The 16,926-nt window shown below is 38.7% G+C and overlaps 1 protein-coding gene across 2 annotated transcripts in view; it reads right to left on the bottom strand.

Annotated features, from left to right (window-relative positions):
* The window catches only part of epas1b (endothelial PAS domain protein 1b), a 50,096-nt gene that overhangs the window by 24,728 nt on the left and 8,442 nt on the right, over window positions 1-16,926 (bottom strand). Inside the window, exon 3 of one of the 2 annotated variants that reach the window (XM_025897620.1) lies at window positions 1,991-2,182. In XM_025897620.1, the coding sequence (XP_025753405.1) occupies window positions 1,991-2,182 (192 nt within the window). The remainder of the gene's footprint in view (window positions 1-1,990; window positions 2,183-16,926) is intronic. The other variant, XM_003438253.5, reaches the window with a different exon arrangement.

The raw sequence follows: 16,926 nt of genomic DNA, 5'->3' as shown, positions 1-16,926 counted from the left end.
CACCCAAATTACTTTTGAACCCTGCTTTTGAGTGCTTTGAGAAAGTTTCAGTAGCTACCATTGTGTTTGGATGGAGGCAGATGTTTTACAGGTGGATATCTCAAAATCTTGGAATTTGAAACTGAAACCATTTGCATTTTTATCTCTTTTTGTGGTTAACCAACCTTTTAACCTCGGGCAAAACGCACGACGAATGTGCTGCTGGATTGCTTTTTTCTTTTTTCTTTTTTTTCCTTTTTTTTTTTTCCTATCTTTGTAAAAAACCCTGATTAATTGTTCTTTTTTTAGTGGAAACTCAGCCCATATTCCACATCTTTATCAAGCATAGATTTAATTTGTGTAATTTGTGCGCTTTAAAATCCTTAAAACTACTTGAACTGCTAAATGAATAAAGAAACGACACATTAATGTACAGATTAATGACCGTCTACAAAGAAGAAATGGGAAGTAGTGATCATTGTTATTTAAGGAAGCACTGGTTGAATACATGGCTATTTCCTCTGCGAACAATGAAAGTAGTCAATTATAAATAAAGAGCAATAAATAGACAAATCAAAAGTTACATAAGAATAGACTAATGGCAGTGTAAAGATTTACAGATAAGTTTAAGCTAAGGCATTAATCACAGTGCTTTCCTGTGTTTTATTACAATGGTGTCGTAGAGCTGACAGCTTTTATTAATTGCTATAAAAATGGTTTTAAAAGAAATTATAAATCAGGTCAGCTCACAAAGTGTGAATGATAGGAATTATTTAAATTACATGCCAACATTTTTTTTCTCCTCCGTGTGTTATAATGACACAGTCAATAAAACAAAAACTAAGACAGTAATTTAAATCAGCAACAACCTGAATATTGCTCATCTGTGCACAAACAGCTTTGACTTTAAAGATATCATGGGGAAGTTTACCAGCATACAGGTGTCAAAGGTTAAAAGCTCACTTTACTACCTCCTCCCCTGTGTGAACTCAAGTTTTCTAGCTCTATTAAGGAAAAATAAACATTTTTTAACAAGCTGCAGTGCTGACAATTGACATTGGTTGTTAAATTTGGTGATTCTCTGATCTCACTTCGAGACACGGACGCAGTGGAGGAATTCTAGAACAATAGGTCTGATTCTTTGTCAAGCTTCCTCAGCTTCTAATTTTAACTAAGACGAGAGGAAGGAGGAGAAGTGCAAAGAAAGACGCCAGCAAATACTTTCCTGCTTTACTGGACAACTCGACATAGCAACAGACACACACACACACACACACACACACACACACACACACACACACGAACGTGCCGACGCAAATCTGTGATCTGTGATAACACGTCAAAGAAGCTGCTGGAGGGAGGCGGTCTGCCGTTTGCATTTTTTCCCCTTTGTTTAACGAATTAACATTCACTGCACGGAAGCTTGCACCGATTTGCATTTAGAGGTGTGTGACAAATTAAAGGAAAAAATACATATGGTCTTGGTAAAGAGCTGATGTGCTGTAAGAATATCTTCAGAGCACCTTGGTATTGACACACTAAGAACTCTACTGACGGGATGGCCAATTCTCCCAAGTTCATTCGGTTCTCCTAGAGGTAGTGAGTCCTGTCTGGAGGACCAAAATCGTACATATTTGACAGCAAAGACCAACCACAGCATTGGTGGCAACAAAAGTTGCCTCAAGGTGCTTTATATTGTAAGGTAGACCCTACAATAATACATACAGAGAAAATTCCAACAGTCACATGACCCCCAATGAGCAAGCACTTTGGCGATAGTGGGAAGGAAAAACTCCCTTTTAACAGGAAGAAACCTCCAGCAGAACCAGGTTCAGGGAGGGGCGGAGCCATGTCCTTTAACCGATTGGGGTGAGAGGAGGAAGACAGGATAAAAGACATGACTATGTTCATAACTGAACCCAAGTCAGGAGTTTATTTCCCCCTTTAATTTGTCACCCATTTGCATATTTGTGTGCGTCTGTGTATATCTGCCTGTGGTGTAGTGTTCGTACTTATGGCGAGCAGCTTGCGTGTACGGAGGAAGCTGATAGCGAGCCTCATGATGGATGCCTTGTCCAGGTGAGCGCTGACGCTGTGGGGTAAAGGCAGCTGGTGGGCCAGCTCGTAGAACACCTCCGTCTCTTTGCTGCGCCTGCAGCGCGCTGCATCGCGAGACTTCTCCTTACGTCTCTCTGAGCTGCTCCTGCGCCACAAAACACAGACGGGCAAATGGTCATTTAAACATGAACAATGACACATAATCATACGGTTACTCTGGAAGTCAGTTTGCTTAATGACACAGTCGGTCTTCGTTAATAATTATATTTCAGGTTCTTCTGTATCGTTCAGCAGTTAATCTTCCATGAATGCACTCACTGTCTGGGGTCTTTAAAATTTCCTACTTGACCTTGCTGCCGGCACACCACAGTATAAAGAAACCAATCTCATAAATCCCCATGTGATTCGACAAGCACCAAATGTGCCCGTTTCAAAGGGGTTCGCTCACAAGTTCGAATACAATGCATCATTCAGTATAAATACAAAGAAGTGGTTGGTTTATAAAGCTTTTCTGCAGCCCTGAGGTACAATAATTGCTCTTTTTCCCCCCCCCTGAAAAATGAGGACTTACATATTTCCACATCAGAAACAAATTGGGCCATGTGGAAATATCAGCAATATCAGAAATTCACATCAATGATACAACAAAGAGAGCTGTAGAAATGTTATTGTGCTGCCTTTGTTTTTGCAACCCAGTACACATGAATTCACTTTTTTGATAAAGTTATGCAAACATATTCAGTATTCAAAAATGGCGCCAATTTTTGTTAAATCTTATGATGTTGCAAACCTATTAAGCAGTTTTTAAATCAGGCTCGGTTGGCAATTCCACACATGTAGCTTTTATGTCCTAAATAATGTATTCATTTAGAGAGCGGCTATACTGTAAGATAACTACCCAGGCACCAAGACTTGCTTCTTAAAGGACTACGATTGAACCTGAATTTCACTTTGTGTGAGCTTGACATCAGTTATTGACCGTCATACACAGAAACAAACACCTCAGCAGCTCCTACTTTTGGTATCGCTTCAAAGCCTATCAGTATCTGTCAGTACAGAAGGGGACATCCCTGTTTGAGATAAAGCAGAAAGCCAGTTCACTTCAGCAGTGGGCAGTCAGGCTGGTTTAAGTTGCAGAAACGGTTTCCGTGTAATGGAAAGAAATAACTTGTATAACGAGTAAAGACGCTGCAAGGCAGAACTACAGAAGGAACACGAAAAAGATGTATTTAGAGATAAGAAAACAATAACTTCTTATGACGCGACACCATTTCCTTCACTTCCTGCATGAAGAGATCAGTCACCAGGCCATTAACGCTGTATATCTGTATATACAGCGTATATCTATGAAAAACACACATATGTACTTGCTGAAACAGCACACTTCAAAACTCGTCACAACACAATCCCTAATCTTTTTACTTGTGTTGTAATTAAACTGAAAACTTAGCATTCAATCCATTTTCTGAAATTAAAAGATCATTTTATGAGAAAAAAGTGAAATGTGAAAAAAATGCATTAAACTTGTTATAAAAGATGTTCATCCTGGCTTCTGATTTGAATACTCACTAAAATTCAGTCCCTAACCAACTAAAGACTGGCTTTTCTCAACTTTTTGCACTTGATGTTAAAAGAACAATTATAATATCTTAAAAATAACCATCCCACTGGTAACTCATTCACCTCCTGTGTCCACTTTCATGCATATTTTTGTTCAACTTTCTCATTCGTATTTAGATTTAGTGAAACCTATTGAGCAAAATTCAATTTGAACTTTGCCAACAGGAGGATGATGCAGCATGTTTGGAGTCTTTGTTCCATGCGAGGGAAATGGGTTTTAATAGATGTAAATTGGTCTTTAAAAATAACATTTAAATTGGCAACCTGCTTAAAGACGTGTAGGCAGGTGATTATTTTAATTTCCTCTGGTTAATGCATTTGTTGTTTGAGGGAGAGAGCTTTTGCTCACAGCACCAAGGTTCCAAGAGAAAAGCATTTACTTCAACAATCAAATTGCAATCTGAAAATCTTTTCATGGCGGTCAAACTATAGCAAAAATGCTGCCAACAAAGCCTACACAAGAGCGGGCCAAATTATGTCAGCAAGCAGAACTCGGGGTAATTTTCCATGGATATGGTTTCTTTTTTTGGCTCCGGGCTCTGAAAAAGAAATGCATCAGATTTGGACGTGAAAGCTCAAATAGACAAACAGTCCTAGCTTAATCGCTGATCCAAGAGAGCAGCACAACAATCCATATTAGGACATCACACGTGGAGTTTGGCTTTATCTGGGCTCCCTCGTATGCTCAAATTCAACTCTTAGTCACTGTATACCGTCTGCACAACATGTGACTGGTAAGGTTGCGCAACAGCGTTCAGATTTATATGAAAAAGCTGCAAAGCAACAGCAGCAGGAGAAGAAACTGATAGAAGAATGCTGCTGGATGGAATAATAAAACCGTGGTAACATCATAATACCAGACTCATCATGCACCATTTAAATCCACTGAATCACCTCTGCAGAAATACCTGGACAGGAACAGCATGATTATGCAACAGGTGTCACTATAAATAGGACCGTGACCAATATGGATACACAGCAGAATACAGCATAGTTCTGGGGGGGTTTTGCAGTTACTGCAGTTTCTCACTCAACCACCTGAGGATGACTCCAAAAGAGACAATTGCCATAGACTTTCATATTATTTAGAGTCTGTTACAAAAATCAGTTTTCATCTGTATAGCCGTTTACTCCCTTTAGAATTACTTAATAGAAGACTTTTTTTGTTTTTCTAATTTATTCGTTAAAATTTTTTTAAGGCTTATACTCTCTTTTGCTTGTTTATTGTAGTTTATTGTAGAAATACCCATCTATAAAGTCTTGGCTCCAGTTCTGGTGGTGTAGTACTTTATTTGGGCATTAAAAAGCAGGTATCTGCAACTTAAGTTCATAAAAGTGTATTAGCTTGGCTTTGGGATATCAATTCTCAGGTAAAACAGCTTTTAATTCGTTTTTTTTAAGTAACAAAATTTACTTTAAAATTTCTTAAGTAACAAGACAGAAACATTTTTAAAATCTCCATCCTAAAAATGCAGGAAAAAAAAAGCTAACTAAAATAAAAGTGCCGATACAATTAAGTGGGACCTTTCTCATACAGATTTAAATTGAGCATTTTGTTCTTTAACAAGAGCCAAAAACAGGTTAAATTAAAAAAAAAAAAAGTGCTGTGAACAAAGAGCTTTTTTACCCTCAGATCTGTGAGCAGGCTCTACGGAAAAGATAACTTTACAAACCACAACAGACGAGGTGAAGCTCTGCTGAACTTCACATGCCCCCTGTCAGTGGTGACACGATGTGGTTTATCAGACTTGATCACATCTGTGGCAGAACTGCAACATGCAGGGCCAGAAAAAAAATGTAACAGTGCAGAAGAAACAAATATTTTGGCACCAAGGTTAAAAGGTAAAGAAGCCAGACGCCTTCACACCGTATAAGATCTCTTCTGAAGCTGAGACTTAAAACCCACTGAGATAAGAGAATAAAGTGCCAAATTAAACACCTGATGAAATACTGAACCAAGTGAGATGACTAAAGAAGTGTTTTGTTGCTATGACAAGGTCGAACAGCAGAAAACGTCATGGGAAACTGGAGAAAGACCTTCCTGCATGCCCATATAGAAGGTGTACATTGAACCATTCAACCGTTGTGCATACCGATGCTTTACACAACACAGCAGCTAAATGCCAGGACAAATGGCAGTCGTGGACGTGTTTCCATTATTTCATACAGCGGCAAGTACATATAGGAGGACATTTTATCACCACTTGGATCAGATTTACAGTCTCGGTGAAGGAACTCTGATGGGGGTGGGATCACTGCTGTTTTAGGACATTGTAGGGCTTTTAAAAGTGTTTTTACTGACTCTCATAGATTTCAATATATTACTGGTTTCCAATATTCAGCTTACACTTTATTTAAGATACTTTAGATGACTCTTGGTGAAAAACACTTGCTACCTTTGCATGTGTATTGAGTGGTTTTCACATTTCCATGAGCCCTGGCTCGATGACACATATCCCTTTGCCTCAGGATGGGCATCCAGGGTAAAAAATTATTTAAAAAACAAAACAATCTGCCAAATCAAACATGTGGAGTTCACCCTCATGACCCTTTGTGATTAAGTGTACTGCCAAAACTGGCTTCTGTTGTGCTGCAGTGAAGGGATACTTCAGAAAAACTAAGTTATGATAATACTCAACAGGTGCTGAATGTGTCCATGACCTTCCCACTGGAGACTACAAGACATAAATGCTTATGCATTAACAAAAGGTCACTATGATATACATTTATCAATTTATGTAAATAAATGTTTTGAAAATATATATCCAAAATCAAAGTAGAAATAAAAAGGGTAAATTGGCTTTTTATTTTCTATTATCAGAATTATTTTGTCACAACATTGTTTCTATGGAGAGCAAAAACTGCCAAAAGTAAATAATCATAGATTATTTTATTTTTTGTAATTTAACTAAAACAAATTCTAGAAAGTTTATAACATAAATTTATAGTATTTCTGATTTAATTTGCACTTCTGTTAAATGGCCATAATGTTAATTCCTTATATCTGCTTATGCTCCTGAGACAAAACCCCTCCTTTTAACAGACCACAAGATTATTTTTTTATTTTTTTAAACAAAAACAGGACCAAATCATCTCTTTTACCTAAACACAAAGCAAGAGCGTTTTCAGTGGTTCGCATTTCAAAATTAAACTTTTCCCTCCAGCCAAAATCTGGAGTCCACAAAACGCACAAACTAGAAAATCCAACATGCAAACACGCATTAAGGACAAGATAGCATACAATTAACAGGAAAGGCAGAGCACAGAAGCACCATTATCTTATCTCATCGAGTGTATGTCCCATCAGTGCGTCTCCCTGCTCGTCTCTCTGAGGTTTAAACTCATTAACCCCGACTGTCAGTCACCCAAAGTCTCATTACTGATGAGCCAGCAGACAGCAGACTGCTTCCACTCAATCAAGCCAACTGAGAGAGCTAACTTCAACTAGCTCCTTGATGTGTGAATGTGTGTGTTCTTTTGTCTTTTTGTGTGTGTGTGTGAATGTGTGTGTTCTTTTGTCTTTTTGTGTGTGTGTGTGTGTGTGTGTGTGTGTGTGTGTGTGTGTGTGTGTGTGTCACTCTTTGATTGTCCAGGGCCATTGTTGCTGAAGATCCCAGCAGACTGTTTCAGTACAGAAAACAATGGGAGTCACAGCGCTTCACCAAGCCATTGCAGCCTTCTGATGTACTCACTGACCCCTCGCTCATATTCACAAACGTGCACGCACACACGCACCCACCTGTGCGTGCATGTGCATACCAGAGGTTAAAGGTCAGGCGCATCTACTCAAGTAAAACTTTAAAACATTTCCAGTATTTTTCTTCTTCCTACCTTCTCTTTCCTTCATTCCTCAAATCGTTCCCACAACGATTTACTGCAAAAAATGTGTTCACTTTGACCTGCAGTAAAAGATGAATCTGGTATGACAGATTTATTTCAACTTGTGCTTAAATGATTCAAATCAAACAAAACCAATGCTGGTAATCATGTAATGCCGTTTTTTAAAGCATTTAATACAAGGGGTACTCCCAAAGTGCTCTTTCTGACACAAGCAAAGATAAAACCCTACACACACAAAAAAAGCAGTAGGAGATATGTGGGGTGGCTGATATTGCAGTCACACATCCTCAAACTAGAAGAAAAGGGTCTTGTCGGATACCTCATATTCAATTATTTTCCACTTATGTTTATTATATGTGTATATGTTTTGTTTTGTTTGTTTTTTACCGTCCCTTATGTCATTGTTTGAATACATTTAGGCAGTAAAACTACATGACTAAGTTTGCAATCATGGCTCGGGTTAAAGCACAATGCATTTATGACAGTATTGACACAAATGCATCACATCCATTTCAGACCATAAAGCACTCCTACTGAACTATATAAATGCTTACAAAGTGCTTTACAATGTGACGTCTGTGAGTCCTGAGCGAATTGTTGTTCCAGTAGTGAAAATACATCAAGTGGAGCGTCTCGTCTTAAGAGAGAGGGCCATATTGGAGAATTTGCCAACCAAATTTACTCAATACTATCTCAAGTTCTTGTGTGAAATTGCCTCACTTTAAGTGAGACAGGAAGTTTCCTCTTCTGAAGCCTGATTTCTGGACATTGAAAGTGACTGCTCAAACTTGAAGTGGCTTAGATACTGACCCAGATTGGTAAATGGAGGTAAATGAGGTCTTTCCTGTTTGCGCCATCTCTTTTTAGGGTTAACCCCAGCTCTTAGACTTTGCACCTTACTCATGCAGGACTCCAGATCTGATACATTTATTTAAAAAGAAAGTCTTCGACCTACAGTACCTGCTCAGACTTGCCTTTGCATTGCTGCAGTTTGTATGTTTTGTCTTGTTTTGATACAGTTTGAGATGCTGCATTAAAAAAAAGGAAAAAAGGTAGTTGGTAGTTGCTGCTCGATACAGACGCATATTTGAGAAGACATAACAGTCTGGCTGCAGAGGGTACCGAGTTCATGCAATCAAGCCATGTGGAAAATTCTGTAGGATCAGCCAGTCGCTGCCCTCCTCAGACTCTCAGCTCATCCCAAAAAGTTAGATCAAACATCATGAAAATCACTTAAAAGGCTACTAAAGGACAGATTAATATTTTATACCGTTTGCGCCATCCTCTCAGCTCCTACTGGCAGGGCCTCATCTTTTAACCTTGGGCTATGCGCACTAAAGCAAACAAGCCAGAGGTTAAACATACCACAAACCAACACACCACAAGTTTCTGCCACTTCAGAATGACACACTAAACTCGCAACCACACATATAGGCACACATACATGTACAGCAAGGTGACCTCCAGCAAGCTGACAGTAATGACCCGTCAGTGCTACAGTCATAAATACTATTTTGAAAGCTAAAACACACCTAACAGAAAAACCCAAAACAGCACACTCACTAACCTCAGGCCAAAACATGAATCAAGCCCTGGAAAGTCGAAGCTTCTGAAATGAAAACATCCCACAAGTTTCAGCTCCGACTTCTATGCTTGCCAGAAAATGATGTAAAACGTGGAGATAACATTCTTTGTTCTGCTCCGATTCATTGGCACATCTAAAAGCTGCTTTTAAAAAGGCCTATGAGAGTTGCAACCTAAGCTGAGGGGGGGGGAGATGCAGGTCACCAGCTATTTTAATCATCAAGCACTCACGCAAACGTGGTTTGAGTAGCTCCAAAAGGATTTCTGTTTGCATTGCGTTTGTGATGGAACAGATGATTTGGTTTCGTCTGTATCTGCTCTCTAAGAGGGCGATGTGGTGTGGGATCTGGGTATTAAAACAAGTAGAAAACACATATCTGGAATTCTGAAACCTCTGCGAGAGAAGTGAGACTGTCACTCTAAACCACAGCCAGTCACGTGCTCAGGTACACGCAAAAGGCCTCTCACATACACAAACACGAGAGGCAGAGAGCGAGAGAGTGACTCACACTGAATGTAGAGCCCTGAGTGTGACAATACTAATTGTGGTTGAAAGGCTGAAGATGGAAATAGTACTTTAGCAGCAGATACCACTCAGAGATACTCAGTCCATGGAAAAGCCAACCTTTATACCAAGGTATTTTCATACCTGCAAGGCCATCAACTTTCCTTTGTTTGCTTGCAGTAGTTGTGACTTAACTGGAAGTTGTGGTCAAGTCGTCGCCACTGAAGCAGACGTCATTTTATGCAACTCGGCAGCCTCTCACACTCACCAGTACTCTGTGTTGTGTTCAGATGCAACACTTGCTTGGAAGCTTTTGGCGCCAATTACCTTTGTCACATGGTTTTGTCATTCCGAAAACCAGTTGAGCCAATTCTTTTAAATCTGTCTCAGCATATTTTCTGTTTCACTCACATTGCAAAATAATGATGTCAAACTCGTTGCACAGCAGGGGAGCGTTTGCACATGCAGGCCGTTTATCCTACTCTGTTTGCACATTGTTCATACACAGATAAGAAAGCAGCTTCTTCAATTTACCCTCCTCCCCTCGACACACAAAACAGCAGAAAAGGAGTAAATAGGGGAATCAATAGACAAATTGGCCTATAAGCACAATTGGTAATGGTATCAATGATATCAATAAATCAGAGACTATTTTTCAAGATTAAATGGCGCCGGCTTCTTCAGCTTCAAATACAACACTTCTATATTCTCTAGGTAATCTGAATTTTTTTAGAATATAATTATCAGACGAACTAATACCTAAATTATTGGTTAGCTGCAACCTTATGCTTAAAATACTATCTAGGACTGTGGTGTGACTAGTCATTCAGTCATTGTTTCTGGTCAGTTGGATGTGAGGACAGAATAGCTTGTGCTGCAACTACTTTTTAAAATTTATCATATGTACTCTACTTTTATTTTTCTGTTTTCTCAGCGCTTCTTAAAAAGTTTCAGAACCTCAAATTGCATTTTCCTCCTTCCATATATCAGCAAGAAGTCATTACTTTAACTGACAGCAGCGTAACACTAATCAAAACAGTGGCAAAGTAGAGGAAATAAAATTAATCACAGTGAAATAGAATAGCAGAATACAAATCATGTCTATTTTGATTTGTGAAATTAATTTGTGTATTTTTAAAATGACTTTTAATGGTTTTTAAAATGAAAAAAAACAAAAAACATCATCTATAAATCATTTGGCACTGGCAGTAATTTGTCATCTAACAGATCCACACTTGCTTGCAATAAAGACAGTTTTATTGAATAGACTTCAAATGACCAAATTTGCTGTAACTCGTGTTTATAACTTTCACTTGGCTCTCAAATCGTTTTACAAGCATCAATCAGAATTATGAGCTCACCCGACAGGCAGCTTCGGATTCGAACAATGCAGCAGAGCCAGATGTTTTTCAACCTGAAGCGTTGCTACTTGGAAAGCAAACCTGAAATCTGAATGTGGTACAACAGCTCCACACCCTCGTTCCTCATTCATTTTTTTTCGTCCCCCTTACCCGCAAGCTTTTTTCAATCACTTTTGGTACTCTCGCTGCGATTAACTTGCCATTGGACGCCTGCAGCCTGGAGCGTGAGGAGGAACATGTGCACGCACACTCACATGTAGCCCAGTCGCGAGATTATTTTCAGGCCTAATCTGAACAAAAACAAACAAAAACAAAGAGGGCAGAGCTGCTGCTGCTGCTGCTGGTGCTGCTGCTCTTGGACATATTGTGTCTGTTCCCCTCTCTGCTGGCAGTAATGAGGCCGTTAATACAGTTTTCCCCTGCAGCCCTCTCTGTCTGCACAGCACAAAGCTTCATCTGTTCAGATCTGCATTCAAACATGAGCAGATAGAGAGTGTGGTGTTCAGGGTGATCCTACAGTGCATCATATCTCATGCACCAATGTATGAAAATTAATCTTATGTAGATTCATGTACAGGTATAAGCGTAAGAATTACACACACACACACACACACACACACACTCTCAAAGGTACAGCAGTGTTAACATTTAATTAAATCTGTCCAATTTTGATTTTTAGGTGCTTAAAGATATATTTTTGTGTCTTTGGAAGGAGGTTTTAAGGTTTCCTGCGACAGAGAAATCTGATTTAAAGGATCATTTCAGCAAATGTGAAGCTGCAAGTGAAATTAAGCTTTAAAGAAGTCCTCCTTTTTTAATTAAAAAAAAAAAAAATAAGGCAAATCTTCCATTTAAGCATGGAAAACTTTCATCTAGTTACACATTTATTTCTTTATTTTTACTTACACAGAACATCAATGCCCATTCTTTGGACATAATGTAATGGTGTGTTATTACAACAAGGCCGAGGTTTCCATCACTTAAAAGATGCAAACAGATACAGCTGGAGTTAAACGCATCAACAGCAGGCGAAAAGAATTCCACAAAAGCCTTTAAGCTGAGTAAGCCGAGTTTAAAAGACACGAGCTCATTGCAAGTTTATGATTCATGACTTATGTAAAGACACAACAAAAAAAAAGAAAAATTGTCTTCACCTGGCTGTTCGGGGCAGAAATGTGGGTTACATGAGTAACTTGTTTGGTCTGGAAACATGAGTGTTGTTCACTTGTTTTCTGATCTAATATTTCTGAAGTGTAGACTGGAATTCTGTTTAATCTTGACTTTGCCCTAAATAGCTAAAGTCACTGCCACAGTAATTAAAGAGGCTTTAATATGTTCATGTACATAAACAGAGGTATACAGAAGATACTGCTACAGTGTCATACAAACACTCTGCAGTCATATTGGTACCATTTAACCTCCCAAATCATTACTTAAAGTGAAATATACTGAAATATATAGAAATATAAATATATTCCTGGTGTCTGGGAGATGTGTCTTTCTGTTGACAACAGAAACTACAACATGCAGGTGCTGAAAGAGACACTAATCTATGAGTTTGTTATTCAAGTTCTGGATTGAATCTCCAGGTTGTTCAACAAGCATCCGCATAAACACATGAACACATGGAGACAAATGCCCAGAAAACAGGTCCCGACTCCTGCTGTCATTGTTGTGATAACAAGCCAAAAGGTGCTTATAGGAAACAGATCCTGTAACCAGAGCAGGTGTCAGGCTGTGTTAGAGTGTGTGTGTGCGCATGTGAGTGTGCTTCATGGACCATTTGCTCTTTTGCCCAGTAACTAAAAATGTTCTAATCAGTTTGTTGTCATTTCCATCACTCTCGCCGAGTACAGATCGACAGATTTCGTTGACTCTGAGGCTTGAACTTTTGTACCATTCCTTCACCTCTTCTTTAAAGATCAGTACAGTTGTATGAAGATCGCTATCAAATCCGCTCAAACTAGATGAAGTGTGAACTAGATGAAGTCTTGTTGTGCGCAGCTTTGCTGAAAAGTACGCTGTTTACATGTCTGGCTTTGGTCTGAATTAAAAAAAAAATATATATATTGTTTTGATTTTAAAATTAAATTGAATTTTCATTATTTAACGATGTATAATTAATCTTTATTTAAACAACAAAAATATATTATGTTGATCAATCAGAAGAGAGAGACTAATGGATTTAAAAGTGACCAAGTATTTTTTTTTAGTGTGTTACTAAAACTATAACTGATGAAGTAGTCTTTGGAGAAATGTTACAAAATTATTATCATCATCATTATCATCATTATTATCATCATCATTATTATTATTATTATTATTATTATTATTATTATTATTATTATTATTATTATATTTCTTTGTCATTTATTTCCCCGGGCAAAAGGGAGAATACACACAAAAGTCTCACACAGGCATATTGGCACTTTTATTTATTTTTTTTAAGTGTACTTTCAAGAATGTTGAAGTGCTCCTTTAGTTTTAATCACAATCCTGCTTGCATATTTTTAGATTATATTTATGGAAAACATGCTGCTTTCCACTATAAAGGTGGTCTAGATTCAGAAAAGGCCTGCCCACACCCATAATACACACACAAACAACTAAGCACACACACACACACACACACACACCTTTCCTTGCTTACAGTGGGTCTTCCTGTAGTTGTGGCGCCTCGCCGAACAAACACAGAGCAACAATACAGTACTGGCTAATCTGTGATCCTAAGGAACATCAAGTTCTGGAAACACAGCCAAACGCCTGCGCGCACACGCACACACAGACACACACACACACACACACACGGGTGAACAAACAGCTATCCCAGACATGGGCCCCGACTTCGCCTCAATCAGGGGAAGAACGATGCAGGAGATTGCTGATGATTCTGATAGTCCATGAAAGAGAGCAGCGCACACACACACACACACACACACACACACACACACACACACACACACACAGGCACAAACAAACCCACCCACAGCACGCTGATGGTTGGGATAGACTGGCTGATTGAAAGAGGCACAGAGGGGATGGAGAAAGGGAAAAGGAGAAAGAGAGGGAGGCCACAGGTGGTGCGAAGGAGGTCAGCTGACCAGACTAGAAACCCTGCTGAGAATACCAAATGAGCTGAATGGCACAAATCTAAACATTCAGCTCGAGAAACCAAACTAAAAGTAAAAGTACAAAGATTTACATGGTGAGTTCAGGCACCTTACAAAATCATTTATTTCAGGTCATCAGAGAAAGTTGAAAAAAAGTTTGAAAATTTTAAAATTAATGGGTTATTTTGTTGCCATCTTTTTTTATTGTCATTATTGTCATTGTTACTGTATCCAGATTCTCCAAGACCTAATTTATGTTTTAATTTGTGTTCTATATAATCACAATAACTATGTTAACAATGTCATTTTACACAGTGAATTGTACTATTTTACAGTAAGAAACTGCTGTTGTACATGAGAGTAAGTGCTCTGTTAAATTACAATAAAGTACAGGAAACTGTTATTATATAAATACACCTACAGTGTTTGTTTCTTACTATAGAATCAGTACGGTGGAGTAAGGTATGCATGCTTTGTAATATGATGCTGCTCGCTGTTTGGTTGTGACTGTACTGACGTTTTGCTGTTATTACAAATAAAAATAAAAAAATCTGTTGGGAGGGGGGGGTGATCTGAATTATTGCCCCCTGATGAGATATCAGATGACCTGAAGTGATTAACTACTACAGGAGTCTTGTTCATGGCTCCATAGAACCAACACATTTACAACAACAGCAATCAATAACTTAAACACTTAAATCAGTAGAGCACTAAAAAGTTTGGTACGCAATCTATTTTCTTATTATAACTGCAGATGAAAAGGGATGAGCTGACAGCTGACTAAATTAATCTGGTGGGGCAGCTACAGATGGCACCTGAGAGAAGCTTTAGTGGGTAAATCTGTAGTATTTGTGGTTTAAGGGTCTCACATGGAAAAACTGAAGAAAATCCAGTTCCTAGCAATGTTAACACTGTTTGATTACTCAAAGTTTCTGAAGCAAGATAAAGAGATATGATTAAAAAGAGAACGTAAGGAGAAAACAGACTGTCTTTACTTTGCATGTTTTTAAACGCAAACAGAATGAACAGAGGAATGACTACTACAGGATTACAGGGACAGGATTACAGGAGGAATGTAAGTGTGGTTTTCACTTTATTATTGCTTTCACTGAAGTTTCTGACATAGTTGTCAAGTCAAGTTTACTTGACTTCAAAAGCTGTGAAACTCATTTTGGGGCATTTTTTTTTAAGTGTTTGCAAAATGTTTTTCTGGCAGAAAAAAATGCACCAGGTGAAGGTCAAAACCAAGCCCTGATTTACTGTTCCGTCCTGGTTATCGGCTCTTGACCTCTGGTCCCATTTTCCAAATTCACCTTGAACAGTAAAAGTGCAGAGAGAGCTGAAAAAGCTTTTAACACACAGGAGGGGGAAACAAAAAAAGGAAACAGTAATCTTCAACACAAAAACTTTTCAAATGCGTAAAAGTGAAAAAATGACAACTGTTGTTCTGGTGAGATACACCAGTTTCCCTGAATTTTTTTTTTTTTTTTTTCTAAACAGCATAAACTCCACTGTGAATTTAAAAAATGTATATAATCTTACAGAGCACTGCAAAGTGACTTTTGCTAAAGTGCATTGTATTCCACTAGACTAAGAGGACAGTGTCTGGACTTCAGACTTTTGTGAATGCGCTCTAAAGCTCCAGAACAGTGAAGCATGAGGGAGCATGTGGAGGCTTTTTCTGTGTTTGCTTTTAATGAGTGCATGAGGTGTGATCAAAAAATCCCCATAAAAAGAAATAGTCTAATCGGATTTATATTAGGCTGATCTCCCTATGAGGCCATCTCTTTGTGCACATACCTTCTGTTCTGACATGCAAATCTGCACAATGGATGTTGGTGGTCACTGAAGACCATTTTTCCACTGCATCTGCTCACATACAACGATACACCAAATCTAAGGTAGTTTGTGCTGACTATTCTCTCTTAGACACCTGTGGACATGACAGTAGAACTCTATATTGATGTCCTGATCCTGGAAGATGATTGGTGCATAAACTGGTTAATGTGGAAATGTGGGATAAGAGTCTTAACTGGAGATATAGCTCTCATCAGCACTGATGACCCCCCAACATGAAACTCAGGTCACTTTACAGAGGGTGAGGTTTCCTTTAAGAGCAAGTGTGAGGTGAAATTGTAGATGCATATGTACAAGTCTTCAACATGAACACTTGAATAAATGTAAATGCATAAATGTTATGCAGCAGCACTGTGTTTAAGGAGCATGCATCCATTCGTTATGCAGTGTGGTTAAAATGACTCTTTTGTTAAAGTTAAGGAAACTTTATCATTGGTTACAATAACAGAAACAAGGCTGCGGATATGGAATGGTTGCAGTCAAGCAGATGTTTCAGTGTGAAATAGAACAACAGCGGTCACCCCTTTTTAAAATTCCCTGTTTTGCTGACATATCCTTCCACCCTGACCTCTCACTACATGGACTTTTACTTGTGTTTTTTGTGGGAAATACAAATATGTTTACAATATAACTCCACAGGGCATCTTTAAAGTTAAGGAAAATGTGGCTGCAGTTATTTACGATGAGTTTCAGAAATTTGTAATAAAAGCAAAATCCCTTCTGCAAACAACTTTCTATGTCCAGCTTCAGACTTCGAAGAGCAAACATTTCACAGTCACTCTTGAGATGAAACAGGGGAAGTCTACAGGGAGATGGAGCTCAGCCAGGTGACATACAGTGGATCGTGGATCCCAGCCAATTTGGTAGCAGAGGAAAAGGAAGAAGGGGAGCTGGTGGACGGGAAAAAGGAAATGGCAAGGAGACACAGTTCTGAAAAAGAGGAGAATGTGGAGAAGCAGGAGAGGCAAAGAACAAAAGTGTGGGGGGGGAGGCTGTGGCAACAACAACAAAG

The sequence above is a fragment of the Oreochromis niloticus genome, linkage group LG13 (assembly GCF_001858045.2).
Source record: "Oreochromis niloticus isolate F11D_XX linkage group LG13, O_niloticus_UMD_NMBU, whole genome shotgun sequence".
NCBI lineage: Eukaryota > Metazoa > Chordata > Actinopteri > Cichliformes > Cichlidae > Oreochromis > Oreochromis niloticus.
The sequence above is the reverse complement of the archived record's forward strand: the minus strand, read 5'-3'. Positions and strand labels throughout refer to the sequence as shown.